Source organism: Budorcas taxicolor, chromosome 7, assembly GCF_023091745.1.
Source record: "Budorcas taxicolor isolate Tak-1 chromosome 7, Takin1.1, whole genome shotgun sequence".
Classification (NCBI taxonomy): Eukaryota; Metazoa; Chordata; class Mammalia; order Artiodactyla; family Bovidae; genus Budorcas; species Budorcas taxicolor.
This window is the reverse complement of record NC_068916.1, coordinates 63,224,347-63,245,194: the sequence shown is the minus strand read 5'-3', so window position 1 is coordinate 63,245,194 and position 20,848 is coordinate 63,224,347. Positions and strand designations below refer to the sequence as shown.

Here is a 20,848-nt window from a genome sequence, read left to right as displayed (position 1 = left end):
CACCTTACCTAATCTAGTGCCCCCGTTTGTGACAGTTCTGCGTTCCCAGCTCCTTCCAATTCAGAGAAACGTCTCCCCTCCTCTCCTGCTCCCTGCTCAGGAAACCAGCGCGCCCCACCCAGCTGTCCTCTCACTGAACGTCTGACAAGTGCATTGGCCCACAGTCCGCGAAGGGGCGGGGCTTCTGTCTCGGGGGCTCTTCAAAAGGGATCTGAGGTCTGAGCAGTTTCTGAAGCACTAGCCCTCTCCGGGCCTCCTTCCCCAAGCCTGTGCTTTCCTGCCTGCTTTTCTTTTCTGGCTCAGCTTGGGAAAGAGGCTTATTCCAGCGGAGGCTCAGGTCTTGCATTTTAATAGCAGTTATGGAAAAACATGAGAATGTTTCCTGGATCTACCAACAGGAACTGGAAGATCCCTTCAAGGAATACCTGAACAACACAGACGACTACCTAGCTTTGCTCTGCGGGCCTCGTCGCAGCCACCTCTTCCTCCCGGTGACTGCGGTGTATGCTCTGATTTTTGTGGTGGGAGTCGTTGGCAATCTCCTGGTGTGCCTGGTGATTCTTCGACACCAGACGATGAAGACCCCCACCAATTACTACCTCTTCAGCTTGGCTGTCTCCGACCTCCTAGTCCTGCTTCTCGGGATGCCCCTGGAAATCTATGAGATGTGGCGCAACTACCCCTTCCTGTTTGGGCCAGTGGGCTGCTACTTCAAGACGGCCCTCTTCGAGACCGTGTGCTTCGCCTCCATCCTCAGCGTCACCACGGTCAGCGTGGAGCGCTACGTGGCCGTCCTCCACCCGTTCCGGGCCAAACTGAAGAGCACCCGGCGCAGGGCCCTCCGCATCCTCGGCATCGTCTGGGGCCTCTCTGTTCTCTTTTCTGTGCCCAACACCAGCATCCATGGCATCAAGCTCCACTACTTCCCCAACGGGTCCTTCATCCCAGGCTCTGCCACCTGTACAGTCATCAAGCCCATGTGGATCTATAATTTCATTATCCAGGTCACCTCCTTCCTCTTCTACATCCTCCCCATGACGGTCATCAGTGTCCTCTACTACCTCATGGGGCTCAAGGTGAGTATCCAAACTGGCTGCAGTCCTTAAGGTGGCGTTCCTTCTTTTTCCTCTGACTCAAAGTTCAGAGAAACACTTAGAACTGGAGAAATTCAGAACTGGAAGGAACCTTAGAGAAAAACAGGGTGAACTCAGAGGGGAAACTCAGAAGCTAACAGACTGGCTTTCAGTTGGACAGACAGTAACCACAGCTATAAATCATTTTCCTTAACTCACTTTTCATCATTCTTCCCTCTGTAACTGTGGTTCTCAAACCTAGGTATTCCTACAAACCACCTTGAAACTTTACTATGGGAACTGATGTGTGAGTCCCTTCCTACAGAGAAGTCTGATTTAGTAGGTCTGGGATAGAGCTTCATTTTAAATAGCACAAGGCAGCCACCCCTGGAGAGACTGTTTCATACCCTGTGGTCTCTTTCCTGCCCTCACCTGCTTTGCCTGCATTGAAATTTTCCTCTGCACCAACTTGGTCTGAATATAAAATAAACTATCCCTGTGTAGTTTATCAGAGAAGGCAATGGCACCCCACTCCAGTACTCTTGCCTGGAAAATCCTATGGACACAGGAGCCTGACTGAGCGACTTCACTTTCACTTTTCACTTCCAGGCATTGGAGAAGGAAATGGCAACCCACTCCAGTGTTCTTGCCTGGAGAATCCCAGGGACGGGGGAGCCTGGTGGGCTGCTGTCTATGGGGTCGCACAGAGTCGGACATGACTGAAGTGACTTAGCAGCAGCAGTGTACTTTTTACTCCAAGACAGATATACAGTTTTAAAGTCAGACACTTACTTGTGGTGGTTGCTTTGATCCTTTCGTAGAAATATCAGATTAAAATGCAAAAATATGGCCTGAGTGAAATCAACCGGACAAGTGGAGTCTGAAGGACAAAGAGGCAAACAGAGTGCCTAAAATAGATTAGAAGACAGTGTGAATAAGATATAGCTGGAATTAATAGAATATTATTACTTAGTTTGCAACATTTTATAATTAGGGTTTACCTTCATGTGCTCATGGTGATAAACATTTCTTTTTTTTTTTTTTTTCCTTTTTTTCTGGATCTAAATTATCTGAAACTGTTGTCTTGTTTTTAATGAAAGGAGAAGTGAGTCTGTATGATTCCTTTCCTGGTATATTCTGCATCAAAAATCACAGAGAGGAAAACTAAACATGACAGTTTTATATCCATTTAAGGAGGTAGTTATGTAGGAAATAGTCATGAGACCATTTAGACTCTGAGGTATGAAGCTCACATATAAGATGCCTTTAGGTAATGTCACACAATTCTCTCCTGGAATTAGATTTTGTATTTATAAAATGAGAAGTTTACATCAGATCTTATGTATTAGCACTGCTGATCACTCTAACAGTCTGTGGTTCCTTAAGAAAAGGAAAAGGAGATCTTTGAGTGGGAGCAATGTGAGTTACAAATGAAAGGAAAACAAAACAGGCCTCACATTCACATCCTATGTTGTCAGGTGGCTCTGGTACCACGTATTATGTGGTAATTAATATACTCCCATCTCAGTGCATCTCTGAGAAAGTTGTATGTCAAAAATGAGTGTCCCACAGGTGGTCCTTTCGAATGAATACTGTGCCTAAAGTGAATGGCAAAGTCTAAGGTGGAAGAACAGATTTTTCAGTACACAGGAGTAAATCTAATCAGGCAGAGAACTTTGCCAGTTTCCTCCTGGTGGACTGGCCCCTGTAATTCCAGAGACATGTGTCAAACCAGACTAGCTCACAGTCACCATGTCTTTAGCAAGCCCTGTGCATCGCACTGTGGGGAAAGGACTTCTGCATGATTCCATGAGCCCTATGAGAAATATCCACCCCAAATGTACCAATACAATCTCTACTAACAGTGAACCATCACTTGTCTCAGGTTAAATTGGAGGAACTATCTAACTCTGAACAGGAAACACGTGTTTCCCTTTCCAAACAATTACTTGAAGTGTCGCTTTGTTGTGATGTCATGAGTCTACTGCTCCCTGGTTATCAGGAGCTAGGTGATAGATAACAGCTATAAACCACCCCAGTTTGCTTTGTGTATGCAGTGCAACTTACAGCGTCCTATTCTCAGGAAGGATGAGGTGTTACCCAGAGGACACTGGAAAGGAACTATCTGCTTAGAATGTCTCTTCTGTAGGAATTTAAAGATTTCTAGACTGGGGGTCAAAAGTAGACCCTAATCTGTGGCATTGATCTCAAGACCTTTGCACCTTTTGCTGTTTTTTTTTTTTTTTTTTTTTTTGCCGGAAACATCCCTACTGCCCACCGCCACAATCCTTTTTGCCTTTCTAACTCTCACTTATCCTTTAAGTCATACTTTATTCACACTTACTCCAGGAAGTTCTCCCTGATTCCCTAACTGCCTGGTTCCCCTGTAGATGCTCATGATTCCTAGCTATTTCCCATCATTGCATTTATAACAATTTATAATTCTATATTTGTAGGTTCCTTAACTTCCTCTCCAACTAGACTGTAAGATCAGTGAATGAATGAATGAGCCAAAATTATTTCCTTTATTGTTGGACTTCACCTTCTCTACCTTCAAAACAGGAGATGTGGAAATGTTCTCTCAGAGGGCTTTTTTGATCTGAAAGATTTTAAAGAGATTTGTTCAACTCTGATGAGTACTGATTCTCATGGCAAGTCTAAAGATATGACTGAATCTGGACAAATGCCTTCAGAAGGCAGAAAACCAAGACTGATGAAATCCCAGGAGCAAAAGAGAAGGAAGGGAGCCATATGAGGGCTCAAAATTGACCACTCCGAGATTCTTCATCATTCCAGGACTCAAGTCTCCAATGAGCTGCTCTCTATGGTTCTAACATGATGGAGATGGAAAATAGCCAATCCCAGGGCAAGTCCCTCCCCATCTCTTGCATGCTACATTAATGCTTGAACTCAAGAGGATGTATTATGAATAGGAGTAGAATTCAGCCAGGGCAAACAGAATTGGACTGTTTTTTTTGTTTTTTGTTTTTTTTTTTAATTAACAGATTTTGTTCAGATTGTGGAGATACTTACACAAAAGCTATATTTATAACTTGGTATTCTAAAGTTGGACTTCCCTGGTGGCTCAGATGGTAAAGTGTCTGCCTACAATGCAGGAGACCTGGGTTCAATCCCTGGGTCTGGAAGATCTCCTGGAGAAGGAAATGGCAACCCACTCCGGTACTCTTGCCTGGAAAATCCCATGGACGGAAAAGCCTGGTAGGCTACAGTCCATGGGGTCACAAAGAGTTGGACACAACTGAGCGACTTAAGGTTATATAAATGAACTCACAAACTATATAAATGAATCACTGGTAAAATGATTTTAATCAATATAAACAACTGATCGGGATTATCTGATTGATAATCAACCCCATGTCTCCCATCACCTTTTAACATACATAGCTAAAAGGAGTGGAGCAGCAAGACTTCTGAACTTCCTACAGAGTGATGACAATTTTCCTCTCCTCTTTTTGTAACCTCACTTTTAAAATAAATGTTTAGGGTTGGGTGGGAATAATCAGTAGATAAATACATACTTTGTTAAACATCTGAAGGGAAATGAAATTATTCAATAAGAAAAAATGCAGCATTTAGGAGAGGGTGTGGAGAAAAAGGAACCCTCTTACACTGTTGGTGGGAATGCAAACTAGTACAGCCACTATGGAGAACAGTGTGGAGATTCCTTAAAAAACTGCAAATAGAACTACCTTATGACCCAGCAATCCCACTGCTGGGCATACACACCGAGGAAACCAGAATTGAAAGAGACACATGTACCCCAATGTTCATCACAGCACTGTTTATAATAGCCAGGACATGGAAGCAACCTAGATGCCCATCAGCAGATGAATGGATAAGAAAGCTGTGGTACATATACACAATGGAGTATTACTCAGCCATTAAAAAGAATACATTTGAATCAGTTCTAATGAGGTGGATGAAACTGGAGCCGATTATACAGAGTGAAGTAAGCCAGAAAGAAAAACACCAATACAGTATACTAACGCATATATATGGAATTTAGAAAGATGGTAACAATAACCCTGTGTGCGAGACAGCAAAAGAGACACAGATGTACAGAACAGTCTTTTGGACTCTGTGGGAGAGGGAGAGGGTGGGATGATTTGGGAGAATGGCATTGAAACATGTATAATATCATATATGAAACGAATCGCCAGTCCAGGTTCAATGCATGATACTGGATGCTTGGGGCTGGTGCCCTGGGATGACCCAGAGGGATGGTACAGAGAGAGAGGAGGGAGGGGGGTTCAGGATGGCGAACATGTGTATACCTGTGGCAGATTCATGTTGATGTATGGCAAAACCAATACAATATTGTAAAGTAATTAACCTCCAATTAAAATAAATAATTTTATTTTATTATTTTTATTTTATTTTAAAAAGAAATAATGCAGCATTTAATATTGGCTAAACAAATTGGATTCTATTCTGCTATGTTAACCCCTTCAAATTCTGTTGAAACCATGTAACACGTACAAAAATTCTGTTTCTTACACTTCTTCTAGTTGAATAGTTGTGTCACTGTAACCTAAGAAAGCCAAAATGTAAGTAATGATTAATACACACATGAATTTTCTTTTCAGTGCAAACTACACTGAAAAAGAAGCCTATTCCTAAAAGGATTGTGTGAGCCATTTGCCAGCTGTTTGATTTAAGGAAACCGTTCTCTGGAGTAGAAAAATTTCTAATGAGAACTGTTGAATGCACCCAGAGAAGTGACTAATAGATCTTAATAATCTTTCATTGCTCTTGATTATAGACTGGAATCAAATAATGGAATAATTATCTTGTAATAAGGACAAATGTTTTAAATGGTATGAAATAATCAGAAACTTTAGTAGATTTAATTGAAGGTGAGTTAGAAAGATTAGTTTGATTTATTGCTCTAACCTTAAGCACAAGTGTTTCTCTTCTCAGTGTATCTGGATCCTTATTTGTGTCAACACAAGTACAGCTTGTGGGTGAGTGGTACCATGAGAAGAATTTCTAGAAGGGACTCCATAATACAGATGAGTGGGCCCACAGCTATAAATAAATATTTCATGAAAATTTATTATGCCTTTTGAGGAAACTCAGGACAATAATCAGAATCACAATATATGATTTTTGTTTTTCTTTGGGCCACACCACATGGCTTTCAGGATCTCAGTTCCCTGACCAGGGATTGAACCCTGGCCACAGCAGTGAAACCCCAAGAATCCTAACGACGAGGCCACCAGGGAACTCCCAGAATCACAATACATAATTTACTGAATATCATGTGCCAGCCAGTGAGTTAAGAATTCTACCTGCATTGTTTTCTTTTACTCTGATATTCCTGGGAAGCCCTTATTCATATATAAATAACATCTTATCATCTTTAATTCCTTCTCGTTTATTTCTAATAATTTCACAATCAGTTCAGTTCAGTTCAGTCACTCAGTCGTGTCCGACTCTGCGACCCCATGAATCACAGGACGCCAGGCCTCCCTGTCCATCTCCAACTCCTGGAGTTCACCCAAGCTCATGTCCATCAAGTCGGTGATGCCATCCAGCCATCTCATCCTCTGTCATCCCTTTCTCCTCCTGCCCTCAACCCTTCTCAGCATCAGTCTTTTCCAATGAGTCAACTCCTCGCATCAGGTGGCCAAAGTATTGGAGTTTCAGCTTCAGCATCAGTCCTTCCACTGAACACCCAGGACTGATCTCCTTTAGAATGGACTGGTTGGATCTCCTTGCAGTCCAAGGGACTCTCAAGAGTCTTCTTCAACACCACAGTTCAAAAGCATCAATTCTTTGGCACTCAGCTTTCTTCACAGTACAACTCTCACATCCATACGTGACCACTGGAAAAACCATAGCCTTGACCAGATGGACCTTTGTTGGCAAAGTAATGTCTCTGCTTTTGAATATGCTATCTAGGTTGTCATAACTTTCCTTCCAAGGAGTAATCATCTTTTAATTTCATGGCTGCAGTCACCATCTGCACTGATTTTGGAGCCCAGAAAATTAAAGTCAGCCACTGTTTCCACTGTTTCCCCATCTATTTCCCATGATGTGATGGGACCAGATGTCATGATCTTAGTTTTCTGAATGTTGAGCTTTAAACCAACTCTTTCACCCTCCTCTTTCACTTTTATCAAGAGGCTTTTTGGTTCCTCTTCACTTTCTGCCATAAGGGTGGTGTTATCTGCATATCTGAGGTTATTGATATTTCCCCGGCAATCTTGATTCCAGCTTGTGCTTCTTCCAGCCCAGCGTTTCTCATGATGTATTCTGCATATAAGTTAAATAAGCAGGGTGACAATATACAGCCTTGACATACTCCTGTTCCTATTTGGAACCAGTCTGTTGTTCCATGTCCGGTTCTAACTGTTGCTTCCTAACCTGCATACAGGTTTCTCAAGAGGCAGGTCAGGTGGTCTGGTATTCCCATCTCTTTCAGAATTTTCCAGTTTATTGTGATCCACACAGTCAAAGGCTTTGGCATAGTCAATAAAGCAGAAATAGATGTTTTTCTGGAACTCTCTTGCTTTTTCCATGATCGAGCCGATGTTGGCAATTTGATCTCTGGTTCCTCTGCCTTTTCTAATTCTCTCTATTTCTTTCCAAGTTCTAGATAACTACCGTTAAGTAGCTTCAGTCATGTCAGACTCTGTGCGACCCCAGAGACTGCAGCCCACCAGGCTCCCCCGTCCCTGGGATTCTCCAGGCAAGAACACTGGAGTGGGTTGCCATTTCCTTCTCCAATGCATGAAAGTGAAAAGTGAAAGTGAAGTTGCTCAGTCATGTTTGACTCCTAGAGACCCCATGGACTGAAACCTTCCAAGCTCCTCTGTCCATGGGGTTTTCCAGGCAAGAGTACTGGAGTGGGGTGCCATTGCCTTCTCCGTCTAGATGATTGCAAAGGGTCAAATCTCATGGAATCTTAGACCCCTACTTTCTAAAGACACAGGAATATGTAGAGAACACCAATATGCTCAAGATGGCCAGGTTTATTAATCATCCACGCAGATACTTCAGGGCAGTGCAGGATGGAGAGCTACCTGACTTCAAGGAGCATATCGGTCTTTTAGGAAGACAGGATATTGATTTTTTGAACTTTGGAGGCAACTTTTAATGATCCTTTCTTCCAAGTCCCATTTAATTTTAAATACTTTCTCTAAAATATTTTGTAAAAACACCATCTAGCCCAGGAAGATCACTAATTCTTAAAGAAGTCTAAGTATGTTCCATTGTTGCACAGACCACACTAATTTTTTCCTAGCTGGAACTGAAATGTCTCCTTATAACTCAATCAATTGATCCTAATCTACACAGGTTATAAAACAGGTTGAATTTTCCTCCCACTGATGGCCTCCCTCAGTTTGTCAGGACTTTCCACACTGAGAAGAGGAAACTCCAAGTCAATCTGACTAAATACAAGATGGAGCATAGACCCGAAACATCTAGAGGGAGAGCTGGCTCTTAGGGAAGATTAATCTAGTAAGACACACAGTGACAGCAAGGATCTCGCTTTATTTCTGTTTCTTTGTTCTTCTGTCTGTGGTGTTGGTTTCAACCTCGAAATCTGCATAACAGCCCATTGGTGGCTCCAAGCACATCGCTCATGGTGAGGAGGAAAAAAACAAACAAGCAAACAACTCTCCCTGGCAGTTCCAATAAAAGAGGAATGAAACTTTCATTCCTAAAAGTAGAAGGAAGTATCTGAAATCTAACTGGTTTCATTCATCCAACCACTCTGACTGAAGGATGACAGCTAAATTATATAGGGACTAAACGTAGTTCTGGGATTTCCCTGGTGGCTCAGCGGTAAAGAACCTGTCTACCAATACAGGAGACATGGGTTCTATCCCTGGAGAAATGGTCACCCAGTTCAGTATTCTTGCTGGGAAATCCCACGGACAGAGGAGCCTGGCAGGCTACAGTCTATGGGGTCACAAAAGAGTCTAACATGACTGAGCAACTAAACAACAACAGCAAAAACAAATCTGTATCTGGAGATGGGATCATTCAGATCTAAATGAATGACTGTGAACTGGAGAATGAATAAATTCCCTAAAGGAAAATCAGGGCACTATTTTTAAGAGAAGGGAGAGTAGGCGCTATACTATCTTCTAGATATTTGAGAGTAGTTTATTATGAGTCCTTAAAGCTTCTTTTATCTGGCTGAACATCCCCACAAACTTGAAATACATACAGAGAAAAAAAAATTCACAACTAGATGAATGATGTAAACCTTCGGTGCTATTGAAGTTCAGAGGAAGAAGGTGATAATGGTCTACAGTTGCCACAAAAGTCTCCCAGGGGTAGGTGGCACTTAACTGGGTGAGAGAGGCTGTATGTACAGGAAATGCTAATATTTGAAATTATCAGATGCTACTTTACAGATCACTGTATCTGCCAGTAAGGCGAAGTTATTTTAACATCTAAACTCAGAAACATATGAACCTTTATGGATAGTATTTGTAAAACAGAGTTTTCCAAATTGTGCTTCTCAAGATGGTACCAGGTATTCCACTGAAAAGGGTTGGGAATGGTATTGTTTAGTCTAAGAAGCACTATCCCCTGAGAGGACAGGAGATGTGGGATGATGAAGGTGGAGGTGGAGGAAAGATGATACACTGTCTCCCGTGAGTGAGTTATACCCATTAGCATTTTGAGGCTCAAAGAAGATCCACAATAAAGACCATAAAGATCATGAAGCAGAAATAATACTCGTCTCTGTTTTCTACTGCCTATCCAGCTCATAGCAGAGGGATTTCATTCTAATAGATGTCTAATAATTATATAATAAATGAATGAATGAATGGAAAAGCCTAACTTTTTAACTTTCGGAATTTTTTTTCATGGAATGTCTATTAATAAGCTACAAAACAACGGTTTTACAGAATAGCATAGATTAAATGAAAGTGAAAGCATTAGTCACTCAGTCGTGCCCGACTCTTAAAGAGCCCATGGACTGTAGTCCACCAGGCTTCTCTGTCCATATAATTCTCCAGGTAAGAATACTGGAGTGGGTTACCATTCTCTTCTCCAGGGGATCTTCCCGACCCAGGGATTAAACCCAGGTCACCTGCATTGCAGGCAGATTCTTTACCATCTGAGCCACCAGAGAAGCCCATTGGACAAATGGTTGCCTGTAACTTGGCCCCATCTATACAGTTGAGTTAGGTGACCTGAGTCCAATTCCACCTCCAACTTATTGTTAAACATTTAGCTAATTCTTACATTTCTCTGGGGCTTCCCTGGTAGCTCAGCTGGTAAAGAATCCACCTGCAATGCAGGAGACCCCAATTCGATTTCTCGGTCAGGAAGATCCTCTAGAGAAGGAAGGGATAGGCTGCCCACTCCAATATTCTTGGGCTGCCCTGGTGAGTCAGACAGTAAAGAATCCACCTGCAATGCAGGAGACCTGGGTTCCATTCCTGGATGGGAAGATCCCCTGGAGAAGGAATAGGCTACCCATGACAGTATTTTGGCCTGGAGAATTCCATGGACAGAGAAGCCTGGCAGGCTACAGTCCATGGGGTTGTAAAGAGTTGGACATGACTGAGTGACTTTCACTTTCACTTTACATTTCTCTTAGGTTTTTTTTTTTAACTTGCAAAATGAGTGTTAGACTCACACTTCTTAGATCTTAATAGGAGGAAAAACTATTTCCCTTTCTTTATATCTCTTTGCATTTCCCTTGCAGCTGAAGAAAGACCAACACCTTGAGGCAGATAAAGTGACTGCAAATATTCAAAGACCATCGAGAAAGTCAGTCACTAAAATGCTGTGTGAGTCCTCTGTTTTGTAATTGTTTGTTTGTTAAGGGAAAGCAGTTATAGTTGGTATGATTAAGTGTTGCTGGTATCAGATCAAAATTCTCTTCAAGCAAAATATCACGTCCTGTTCTTCCATGGCTTCCTCAAGCATCTAGGGCCTGCCTATTTTGTTCTGTTTCAAAGACCTCCGAACAACACACTAAACTGTATCCATTATAATACACTCTGTTCAGTTTTTGGTAAATCATATCCACTCTCAGAGCCTTCAAGTATCTCTTTTCCCTTTTAAAATGAGCAGGTGGTTCTTAACCTATTTTGTATTATGAGTTTCTTTAACAGTATTATGGAAACAGTGAATTTTCCATTCAGAAAATACATAAATGAGCATCCATCAAATGTTTGATAGTCCATTTCAGGGGATCAAAAAACCCTCTGATACCAAGCTTGGACTTCATGAAATCTTTTATTTCCAGAATAAGAACAGCTAGTTAAGAATATTCTAAGCAGTCATTCCTCCTATGACATTGCATGATCTTATATAAACAGTACACTCTTTTATATAGATAAGATTTTAAAACAAAATCCAGGCATTGATCCACACTCTCCCAAAAGAATGTTATAAAAATACAAGATCCAGCACTAGTCTAACAAGATACTGATCAGTTAGAGAAAGGAATTTTGCGATATACTTTCCAACTCAAAATGTGAGATTTAGAAGAAAAAAGAATCTTCCAGGATAATATGCATATGAAACATTCACTGCAACTATGTGATATATTTGAACAACAACAAAACCTGTGAGGTCACTAAAATATGTCTTTCAGCTCTACTAATCATCTTCTTGGAAATTTTTTACCACCTGTTAGCACCTGACCTTCTCTACCAAGCAATCTAGTCCCTTCAGTATTTCTTTCCCTTCCTTTTTGAACATAGTCTTTCACTAAGAGACTTGAAGTGTCTCTTAGTGTAACATTAAAGTTACAATGATAAAATACACTGTGAACCCTTTGCCTTTTGCAAGCAGAGGGTTTAATTTTAACAGGAATTATAATTTTTAACTAGAGGAAATTGTAGACAGTAGTAAGCAGATTAGGGACATTTTATTCAAGGGTCAATTCAGAAGAATCTTCCAGACAGTCCTGAAACCACATCAAGCAGGCAGACAACTTACTCTGAGTATGTTTGGTGCCAATGGGAAACATATGTACTGTTTACTATGAAACACATAAATGTGCTCATGAGTTCAGAGAACTGTAAAGTGAACACCAAAGTACCCATCATCCAGCTTTAAAAGTTATCAATGCATAGCTAATCTTGCTTCTTCTACATCTGTATCTCTCCTTTAGCCCCTACAAGATTATTTTGAAGTAGATCTCAAAAGAAAAGGAAGGAAAAGTATTTTACAACTCCAGGAGAGAAGAAAAAACATACATATTTATATTTGTGCAGATTAAATGCCCTATAGAGAATCTCTGGTAGCACCAATCTCTGTCTGGGGAACTGAAAATAAGAAACTAGAAGGTACAACTTCCTGTGAATCTGTAATGATTTAAAAATAAAAAGTAAAAACAAACATAAAGCAACTGGAAGGAATTCTGTACCCTAGTAATTTATAATAGACACATCCCCATTCCAATCCAGAGATGCTTATAGTATGATCATGGTTGTTCAGTCTTTCCCTTCTCCCTGACTTCTTGCAGAATTTTAAATGATTAAAATTATAAAAGCTTCTATTTTTTCTAGAATAACAATATAAATTCATCCTGCACTTCATAGTTTATTAATCTATAACTTCAAAGAACACGGACTTGCTTGAGCACAGTCATTTTACTTATATATCCAGTTTATGTGGTTACAACAGTCTACTGGCAATAATTTATGTTCCACAGTAGAATGTTTTCAGAACTTTGAATACATTCAATACTATTTTAATACCTTAAAGGAAACCTACATTATATAAGAAATCTTGTACAACCATTTGGGAAATTGATTCTCAATCCTATAAAACTCATTCTTATGTTTACATATTCTGTGTAGAAGTTCTGTAGGATCTAGAGACCTTTAGGAAGTATAACTTAACAAAGATGAAGGGTAAATGCTAGCAGGAACTCAGAGGGAGTTGTATACCTCTTCTTGCTTTGACTGCCTTCTACTCTCCCCTTCATCCTCCTTTTCCAGTTGTCTTGGTCTTAGTGTTTGCTATCTGCTGGGCCCCATTCCACATTGATCGGCTCTTCTTCAGCTTTGTGGAGGAGTGGACTGAACCGCTGGCTGCTGTGTTCAATCTCATCCATGTGGTGTCAGGTAAAAGTGTAGATCCTTTGGGTGCATCACAAGTGTTCAGGTAGTTGCAGCTTTTTCATCTTGCTTACAGCAAGTAGGTTCTATCTGTATATACCAATTTATCATGGAGATTTGCCATGCATATATACATATAATGAAGACATTTGATTTTTATTGTATTTAAATATTAAATATTTAAATATTATTAGGTATTCAATATTGAATAAATAGGTTACCGGCTCAAAATAAATATACCATATTACTACTTTAGACACTATTTATGAAAACCCTCAACTCGAAACATGATGATCACAGCAAGAAAATGGTCTAAGAAATGATTGCTTTGGATTTTCTGCCAATGGCCATGGGAGTTAATCGGTTCTTTTTATTAAACAACCATGTCCCTGAAACCCGGTATTGTCTTCAGCAAGTGTTACATCCTCCTGAAAGCCAGCCAGAGGACATTCATGGAGCATCAAGTTCTGCTTTTAGGCCACTTTAATGCTGGTCATTAAGGACATCATAGACTATGGTAGAGAGTGGTGGAACGGTTGCTGAATCAGAGGGCCTGGATTTGCACCTCAGTACCCTTGAGTGACTCATTGGAAAAGACTCTGATGCTGGGAGGGATTGGGGGCAGGAGGAGAAGGGGATGACAGAGGATGAGATGGCTGGATGGCATCACTGACTCGATGGATGTGTCTGAGTGAACTCCGGGAGTTGGTGATGAACAGGGAGGCCTGGCGTGCTGCGATTCATGGGGTCGCAGAGAGTCGGACACGACTGAGCGACTGAACTGAACTGAACTGACCCTTAATATTCTTAGCTATAAGCAAAACATGGATTCCTTCTTTCCCAAGTTTCCTCAACTATAATATGGCAATAATGCGTGTTCTCTACACACCACAGGCTGAAGCATGCTAACTCACTTCAGTCATGTCTGACTCTTTGCAACCCCATGGACTGTAGCCTCTCAGGCTCCTCTGTCCATGGAATCTTCCAGGTAAGAAAACCAGAGTGGGTTGGCATTTCCTACTCCAGGGGATCTTCCTGATCTAGGGATGGAACTGCATCTCTCACATTTCCTGCATTGACAGGTGGGTTCTTAACCACTAGCGCCACCTGGAAAGCCCACAGGCTGATGGCGAGAAGCCAATAAAATAATAGCTATTAAAGAACTTTTTAAACTATAGTATATCTTTCTATGACTATGACAAATTTGTAAAGTAAACATTATCATCAACATTTTATTGTTAAAGAAACAGTTCTACAAAGAAATGACTAGTCCAAAGATAATGGGCAAATAGTAAACTTAAGATTCAGGCTTGAGTCACCTAACTTCAAGTTCAGGGTTCTTTCCTCTCAAGTGGAGCAAAGGATGGCCCTCCAAGTCTTTCGTTCTCAGTTAGTGTAACTGTTAGCCTTACGTTCAGACTGCTTTTATCCCTCTACCTCTGCTTGTCACTGGCTGGTTCTACAAGCTCTTTATCAAAGACAAAGACATCATTATGGAGGAAAGATAAGAGAAATTTGTAAAAATTAAAGTCCAGATATGCACAGAGCAATAACATTCATATGTATACTGAATACCATATATATTATCTGTTTTCTATCACCATTTTTTTTTTAATTTTTATTCAGCAGGGCTTGTGTACAGCTTATATCTGGACATTAGGACCTTCTGTGTTAAACTATTTATTATTCTGGACAATATCTCAAAAGTGTTTATAGCTCTGATCTTTGTGGTTTGTCTGAGAAATGGAAGTGTTTAAATAATATACACATACTCTATATATATAATAGATAACGAATAAAGACCTACTGTGTAGCACAGTCTTCTTGTTCCTGCCTCAGGGCCTTTGCTTATCTTTACTCCTGGTATGTTCTTTCCCTCAGTTCAGTTCAGTCGCTCAGTCGTGTACGACTGTTTGTGACCCCATGAATCGCAGCACACCAGGCCTCCCTGTCCATCACCAACTCCCGGAGTTCTCTCAGACTCATGTCCATTGAGTCAGTGATGCCATCCAGCCATCTCATCCTCTGTCGTCCCCTTCTTCTCCCACCCCAATCCCTCCCAGCATCAGAGTCTTTTCCAATGAGTCAACTCTTCGCATCAGGTGGCCAAAGTATTGGAGTTTCAGCTTTAGCATCAGTCCTTCCAATGAACACCCAGGACTGATCTCCTTTAGAATGGACTGGATGGATCTCCTTGCAGTCCAAGGGACTCTCAAGAGTCTTCTCCAATATCTCAGTTCAAAAGCATCAATTCTTCAGCACTCAGCTTTCTTCACAGTCCAACTTTCACATCCATATATGACCACTGGAAAAAACATAGCCTTGACTAGACAGACCTTTGTTGGCAAAGTAATGTCTCTGCTTTTGAATATGATACCTAGGTTGATCAATAAAATGAAATAAAATGGGATATGGTAATAAATGAAACGTGTGTATCAACCAAGAAAATGGCAGTGTGTAAGGCATTTGGTGGAGAAAACAAATGGAAAACAACACAAGAATTCATTAGGGTTGGAAATAAGGTGGGAAGAGCCATCAAGGGGAAGGAATTGGCAGGAAAAGGACACTGGGGAATGCTTCTTTGAAGAGCTATTTGGCATCATAAGGAGTCTTAACAGAGATTATGCCTTGACTGATTTACTATTCCTCCATTACTTGCAGTTTCAAATGATAGATTGAAGCATAAGATAAAAACATCTCTTTCCTCTGATGCTTAAGCATCTCACGTTAATGTTATGGGAACATTACATTAATTAAACAAGTGGGGATCAAAGGAAGTTGCTGAACATCTCAGAGAGATCCCATGCCAGCTTAAATTTTTCCAAGACTCTTTAATCTCTCTAGGTTTGGTTCCTAAAGTACACAGGTGGTAGATCTGTTCAGAGTATTTTGTATTCTCAATTAGAGTCTTGTATATATTATCACTTCCAAAAGAGGCAATCAAAGAGACATGAGACCTTTATTAAATATTTATGCTTCTCCGTGTGGTGCCTCCCCCTCAGTTTTTCCTCAGCCTGTCTCTTAATCCTCTGCATTCCAGGTGTCTTCTTCTACCTGAGCTCAGCAGTCAACCCCATTATTTACAACCTCCTCTCTCACCGCTTCCAAGCAGCATTCCGGACCGTGATCCCTCCTTCCTGCCAACAGCAGCACTCCCATAACCACTCACCGGGGCCATCTGTGCAGCGGAACATCTTCCTGACAGAATGTCACCTTGTGGAGCTGACTGAGGATGCAGGTTCCCAGTTCCCTTGTCAGCTGTCTGTCCTCAGCTCGCACCTTCCCGCAGCCCTCTGTACTGGACAGGCACCCAGAAAGGAACTCTCAAAGAGTTGACATCCCTGTGTGGTTCTGTACTCTGGAGGGGTAGGGTGATGTCCCATAATTTATGCCTTCTTATAGGATATTAAGGAGGTAAAATGACTCTTGGAACTTACATATCCAATTCAAGTTTTTTCCCCAACAAATGTGAAAATTGCTACTTAAATCTTGATTTAAAACCCAAAACCTCTTGATTTTCAGTTAGCTTTCCACTGTCTTAACTGCTTCATGTCCTTCACTAGTTCATGAAAAGGGCATGACTAACAAGTCACAGCACCTATACAGTGAGTCATTCTCATAATTGGGAATGATTTGTCTTGCTATTCACACTGAGTCAGGCTGTCATTCTTACAACCAGTGGTCCCTATGAGCCACAAAGGGAGACATGGAAATGCTGTTAATGTAATTTGAGGGGCCCATGCCAGTTCTTCCACAGCAATCTGTCTACCCTGCTTCCTACTGTTCAATTACAATGTGATTCCTTGGAGTCCTGAAGCCTTTGACTTAAAGAGTCCTGATAACATAAGAATGCTCTTCAGAATTATTATTCCCACCATTCTATTAATGATCCCCAAGTCATTATCAGTCATTCCTCACCAGGGATGAAATCAGATACAAGTTCCACTTGGAGAAGAATGGGAAGAAAGAGATTGTGGTGGAAGGTCCAAAGAATCAACCTACACTACTTACTTGTTTTCATCACTTGGTCTAGACCTGGATTTCTATTAACTTGTGTCATAAATAGACGTATGTCTACTGTCTCATAAAAAGAACAGGTCAAGTGTTAGCTACTGGTCTCAAACTCACGACTTTTCCTACTCAATCCTTCATTGCCTCTATAGCCCTCATCACTCCTAGAGTGGCCGCCATTGCATCGTCACAACTACTATACATTTCTACTCAAGTTCAATTACTTGCTGTGTAATTTGTTTGCTTACAGAATGCTCTCTATACCTCCAATCTTCATCAGATGTGATCCTATCCATTCTTCAATATCTAGCTCATTGTGGTGCCTCTTCCATGAAGCCTTGCTTGATTTATTCAAATAGGAGTAAAATCTGACTTTTCTATCAGTTTATGTATCTTAAGCTTTTCCTTCAGCCTGCTTTGTATTTCCATGATTTATATTCTTGCTTTACTAGAATATAAATTTGTCAAAGACATTAAGTATCTTGTGTTCCTTTTTGCTGTTACTGGAGTCCTGACAATATATCAATCACAATAAATATGTAGTAAATAAGTTGACCTCACATTCCAACATACTGAGCCAAGAAATGGCTCCACAGGAAACCACGTTAAAGAGCTCAAAGACCAAGATTCTATTTCTGACAGGGACATCTGACCTTCAGTTGGCCATTTAATCAGCTGTGATTATAATGGCATGCCTGCTGTGTCTGCAGTGTGAGAAGACTCTTCTCTGCCCCAGGCCATACTGATGCTGAAACATGCAAGCTCCAGCTTTTAGTCTGAATTTTCCCCAAGTTGAAGGACCATTCTACTAATAAATGAGGATACTGGTCTCTGACATTATTTTCTAACTGAACACTCATCTTCAAAGCAATTCAATATATTTTTAAAATCTCTTAGCTAATTATAAGCCAACTTTAATGAATTTGAATTCTTAGTGATGGTTTATGTTGGTGAGCAAAAATTCTCTGGATATTTAGGGATTAAATTGAAAAGACTCAACAAAAGAAAAACCTCAAAAAATGGACAATTGAGTTTCTTTCTTGACTTTTGAAGGTCTAGCACAATTACTGTCTTTAACATCAACTCCAAAAGAAACAATACTAAAACTGAAGCCAGTAATCTGGTTGCTTGATTAAAACTTTAGTCTCTTTTTTAAAATCCTCATTTTCCTTTCTTCTCTTAAAGATGTAAAAATTAAAAAATGATTATTAATTCTTTCATTCAACAAATTTTCAGAACCCATTAGGTAATGTGCATTGTGGCATCACCTGACCTTTAAATTATTTATCTAGTAGAAGAAATGATTATTTTTGAAAATCATTACACAATTGTTTAAATCTAATTGTGAAGTGTGCCACAAAATCCAAATATAAGTACTGTGGGACTATATATAAAAAAAACAGTGTTTGATCAAGTCAGAGAGCAATAGGTTTAACTAAGCGTAACACTAAAAAAGGAGGGAAAAGTGTTAAGGTTTTGTCTATAGAGACATACACGCATATGCACATACATACATACAGGAAGCTTATATTTCCTATAATATAAGGAATATTTCCTTCAATGAAAGTTGAAGTCCTAGAGTTACCTTATATAATAGTTGACACAAAATTAGTAGAATAAAGGGAGAAACTAAAACTTAAATTTTTCAGTGTTACCCAATAGTGCACCTCATCATCTCTTGAGTTCCTTGTGATCCCTGAATTTTAGGATAATGATAGAAGAGGCCAGATAGTAAACACAATTAACAAAGCATCGGCAATTCAACTCTACTGCAATGACATAGTGATTTTTGAGCTCTCTATTGATTTACAAACTTAGTGAACGGAAGCAAAGGTATTCTGAATGTTGCTTGCCAAATTAGTTTGGCCCAAAGAGATAGCAGTGATTATTAACCTGAGACCCACGGAAAAGTTTCAGGAGGTACAAGAATCCCCTAAAAATCACAGTCATAATTCTTAGAGTGTACTCTTTTTTCTTGTAGAGAAAATTTATAGGTTTGATTTGCTCTTCAAAGTAGTCTATGACTTAAATGATTATAATCACTGTTCTAAAGGGTCCTTAACAGTCTTACAAAAAGCTTCTCTCCTAATGGATGAGTTGCAGTTGAATGAAGGTACTGCAGGATAATTAACAAGTATCATTATTCCAACATAACTGTCCAATATGTAAGAATTAGCCGTTTGTGTGCTGGCTTGAACTTGCTTATAGAAGTTTATTATTACCTATTTAGAATTTTGAGAGGAAGCTGTCAAAGGATGGGTAGCTTGACATCAGCCACAGTGGAAATATTTATGCCATAGAAACTGGCCAACACTGCTCATCAAAGACCTGGCTTATCAGCACATCATTATCAATATGCTGGCAATCCTCCATCTTGCTACAATATATGTGATTTGTTTGTAGAACAGATCCCCAATTGCACTGCTCTTATTACAGACTAATTACAGTTGCAGTTAACTCACTGAAAAAAAAAAAAAGTCAATGGACCAGATTTTGACCAAAGAGGTAAGAGATAAAAATAAGCTAAAGCATACTAATTATGACATGAAAGACTCATCAGCATTTTATAATTAACCTAGAGTAGAAGAATTACCCTTGGATGATATCCATTAAAATTAGTGCAGAAAAAAGCAACAGATCACGTTTTCTTCCCTATACATCTGTTTTTAAATATCCCACAGGATTCATTGCAAAAAGATGCAAAATTTCTACATTCTCTCTCCTTGGCTTGAGACCTCATTTTTTAAATATGTGGAAAGTGCAAGCCAAGCAAAAGTTCAGTTCATCTAAACAATCTATTTCCTCTCTTTTTATCCTTTTAAATCATTAAACCATATTTAGACTCTACATTAGATATGCATGTGTTATACTTTGGAAGTATTTTCCAGGTTATATGAATGTTTGAAAGTTTTAACTAACCTAGCCTAGAAATTGTTGCATATAGCCAAATTACACAAGAGAAATATACACACTGTGAAAAAATATACATATGAATTTAGTAGGCTAAAATGTTTAGATTGAGCTGGTTAAAGTAAAATAAAAAGCCCATTCTAAAAGAAAAGCACTTCATTCATTTCTAATACAGGAAATTACTTGTATATTAAGAACCCCATGTTAATGCATAGAAAAGAACATATTGTTAGTAAAAAAAAACTTTTGAAACTAGATCTTAATGGAGCTTGGGTAAATATTGCTTATTTGAATATTATAATAACACATAACATATCATAATTTCATACTTCCCTTTACAAACACTAAAAAGTTTAATACTGACCCTAACTTGAAACCAATTCTTTAACAATAGAAACTGAAGTAAGTTTTACTTCATAACATTCATCTGTACTCTTATTTCAGTAAGTTCTCACAGCTTCACTAAGAGGGAGGTATTGTATTCCCCCTTTACAGTTGACAAAATCTGACTTAGCCTCACTTTACACTCAGGGAAACAGACAAGCAAGCACAAAGTGTGAGTGATACATACCATGGTAAGTATTTACGTCTCCTTCATACACCTACAGGTCGTAGCTGGGCTGGCTCCACTCCTGCTGAGGCGGGGCACTGATGAAGACCCAGGGCCACCTGGAGTACCTGCTTCTCGTGGCCAGCAAGCCACATGGTCAGCCCCAAAGTCGAGGGGCCCAGCAGTACACGTCAATCTCTATGAGGCCCTGGCCCCGCCAAGGGTGGGAGGTA

General features: G+C 40.0%; 1 protein-coding gene across 1 annotated transcript; it reads left to right on the top strand.

The window, feature by feature from the left end:
- Positions 1-256: 256 nt before the first annotated feature.
- On the top strand, positions 257-17,619 carry NMUR2 (neuromedin U receptor 2). The gene is made up of 4 exons (XM_052643295.1): positions 257-1,076; positions 10,774-10,858; positions 13,025-13,150; positions 16,185-17,619. The coding sequence occupies exons 1-4, from the start codon at positions 360-362 to the stop codon at positions 16,478-16,480; spliced, it is 1,224 nt and encodes a 407-aa protein (XP_052499255.1). The 5' UTR covers positions 257-359; the 3' UTR covers positions 16,481-17,619.
- The last annotated feature ends 3,229 nt before the right edge of the window (positions 17,620-20,848 follow it).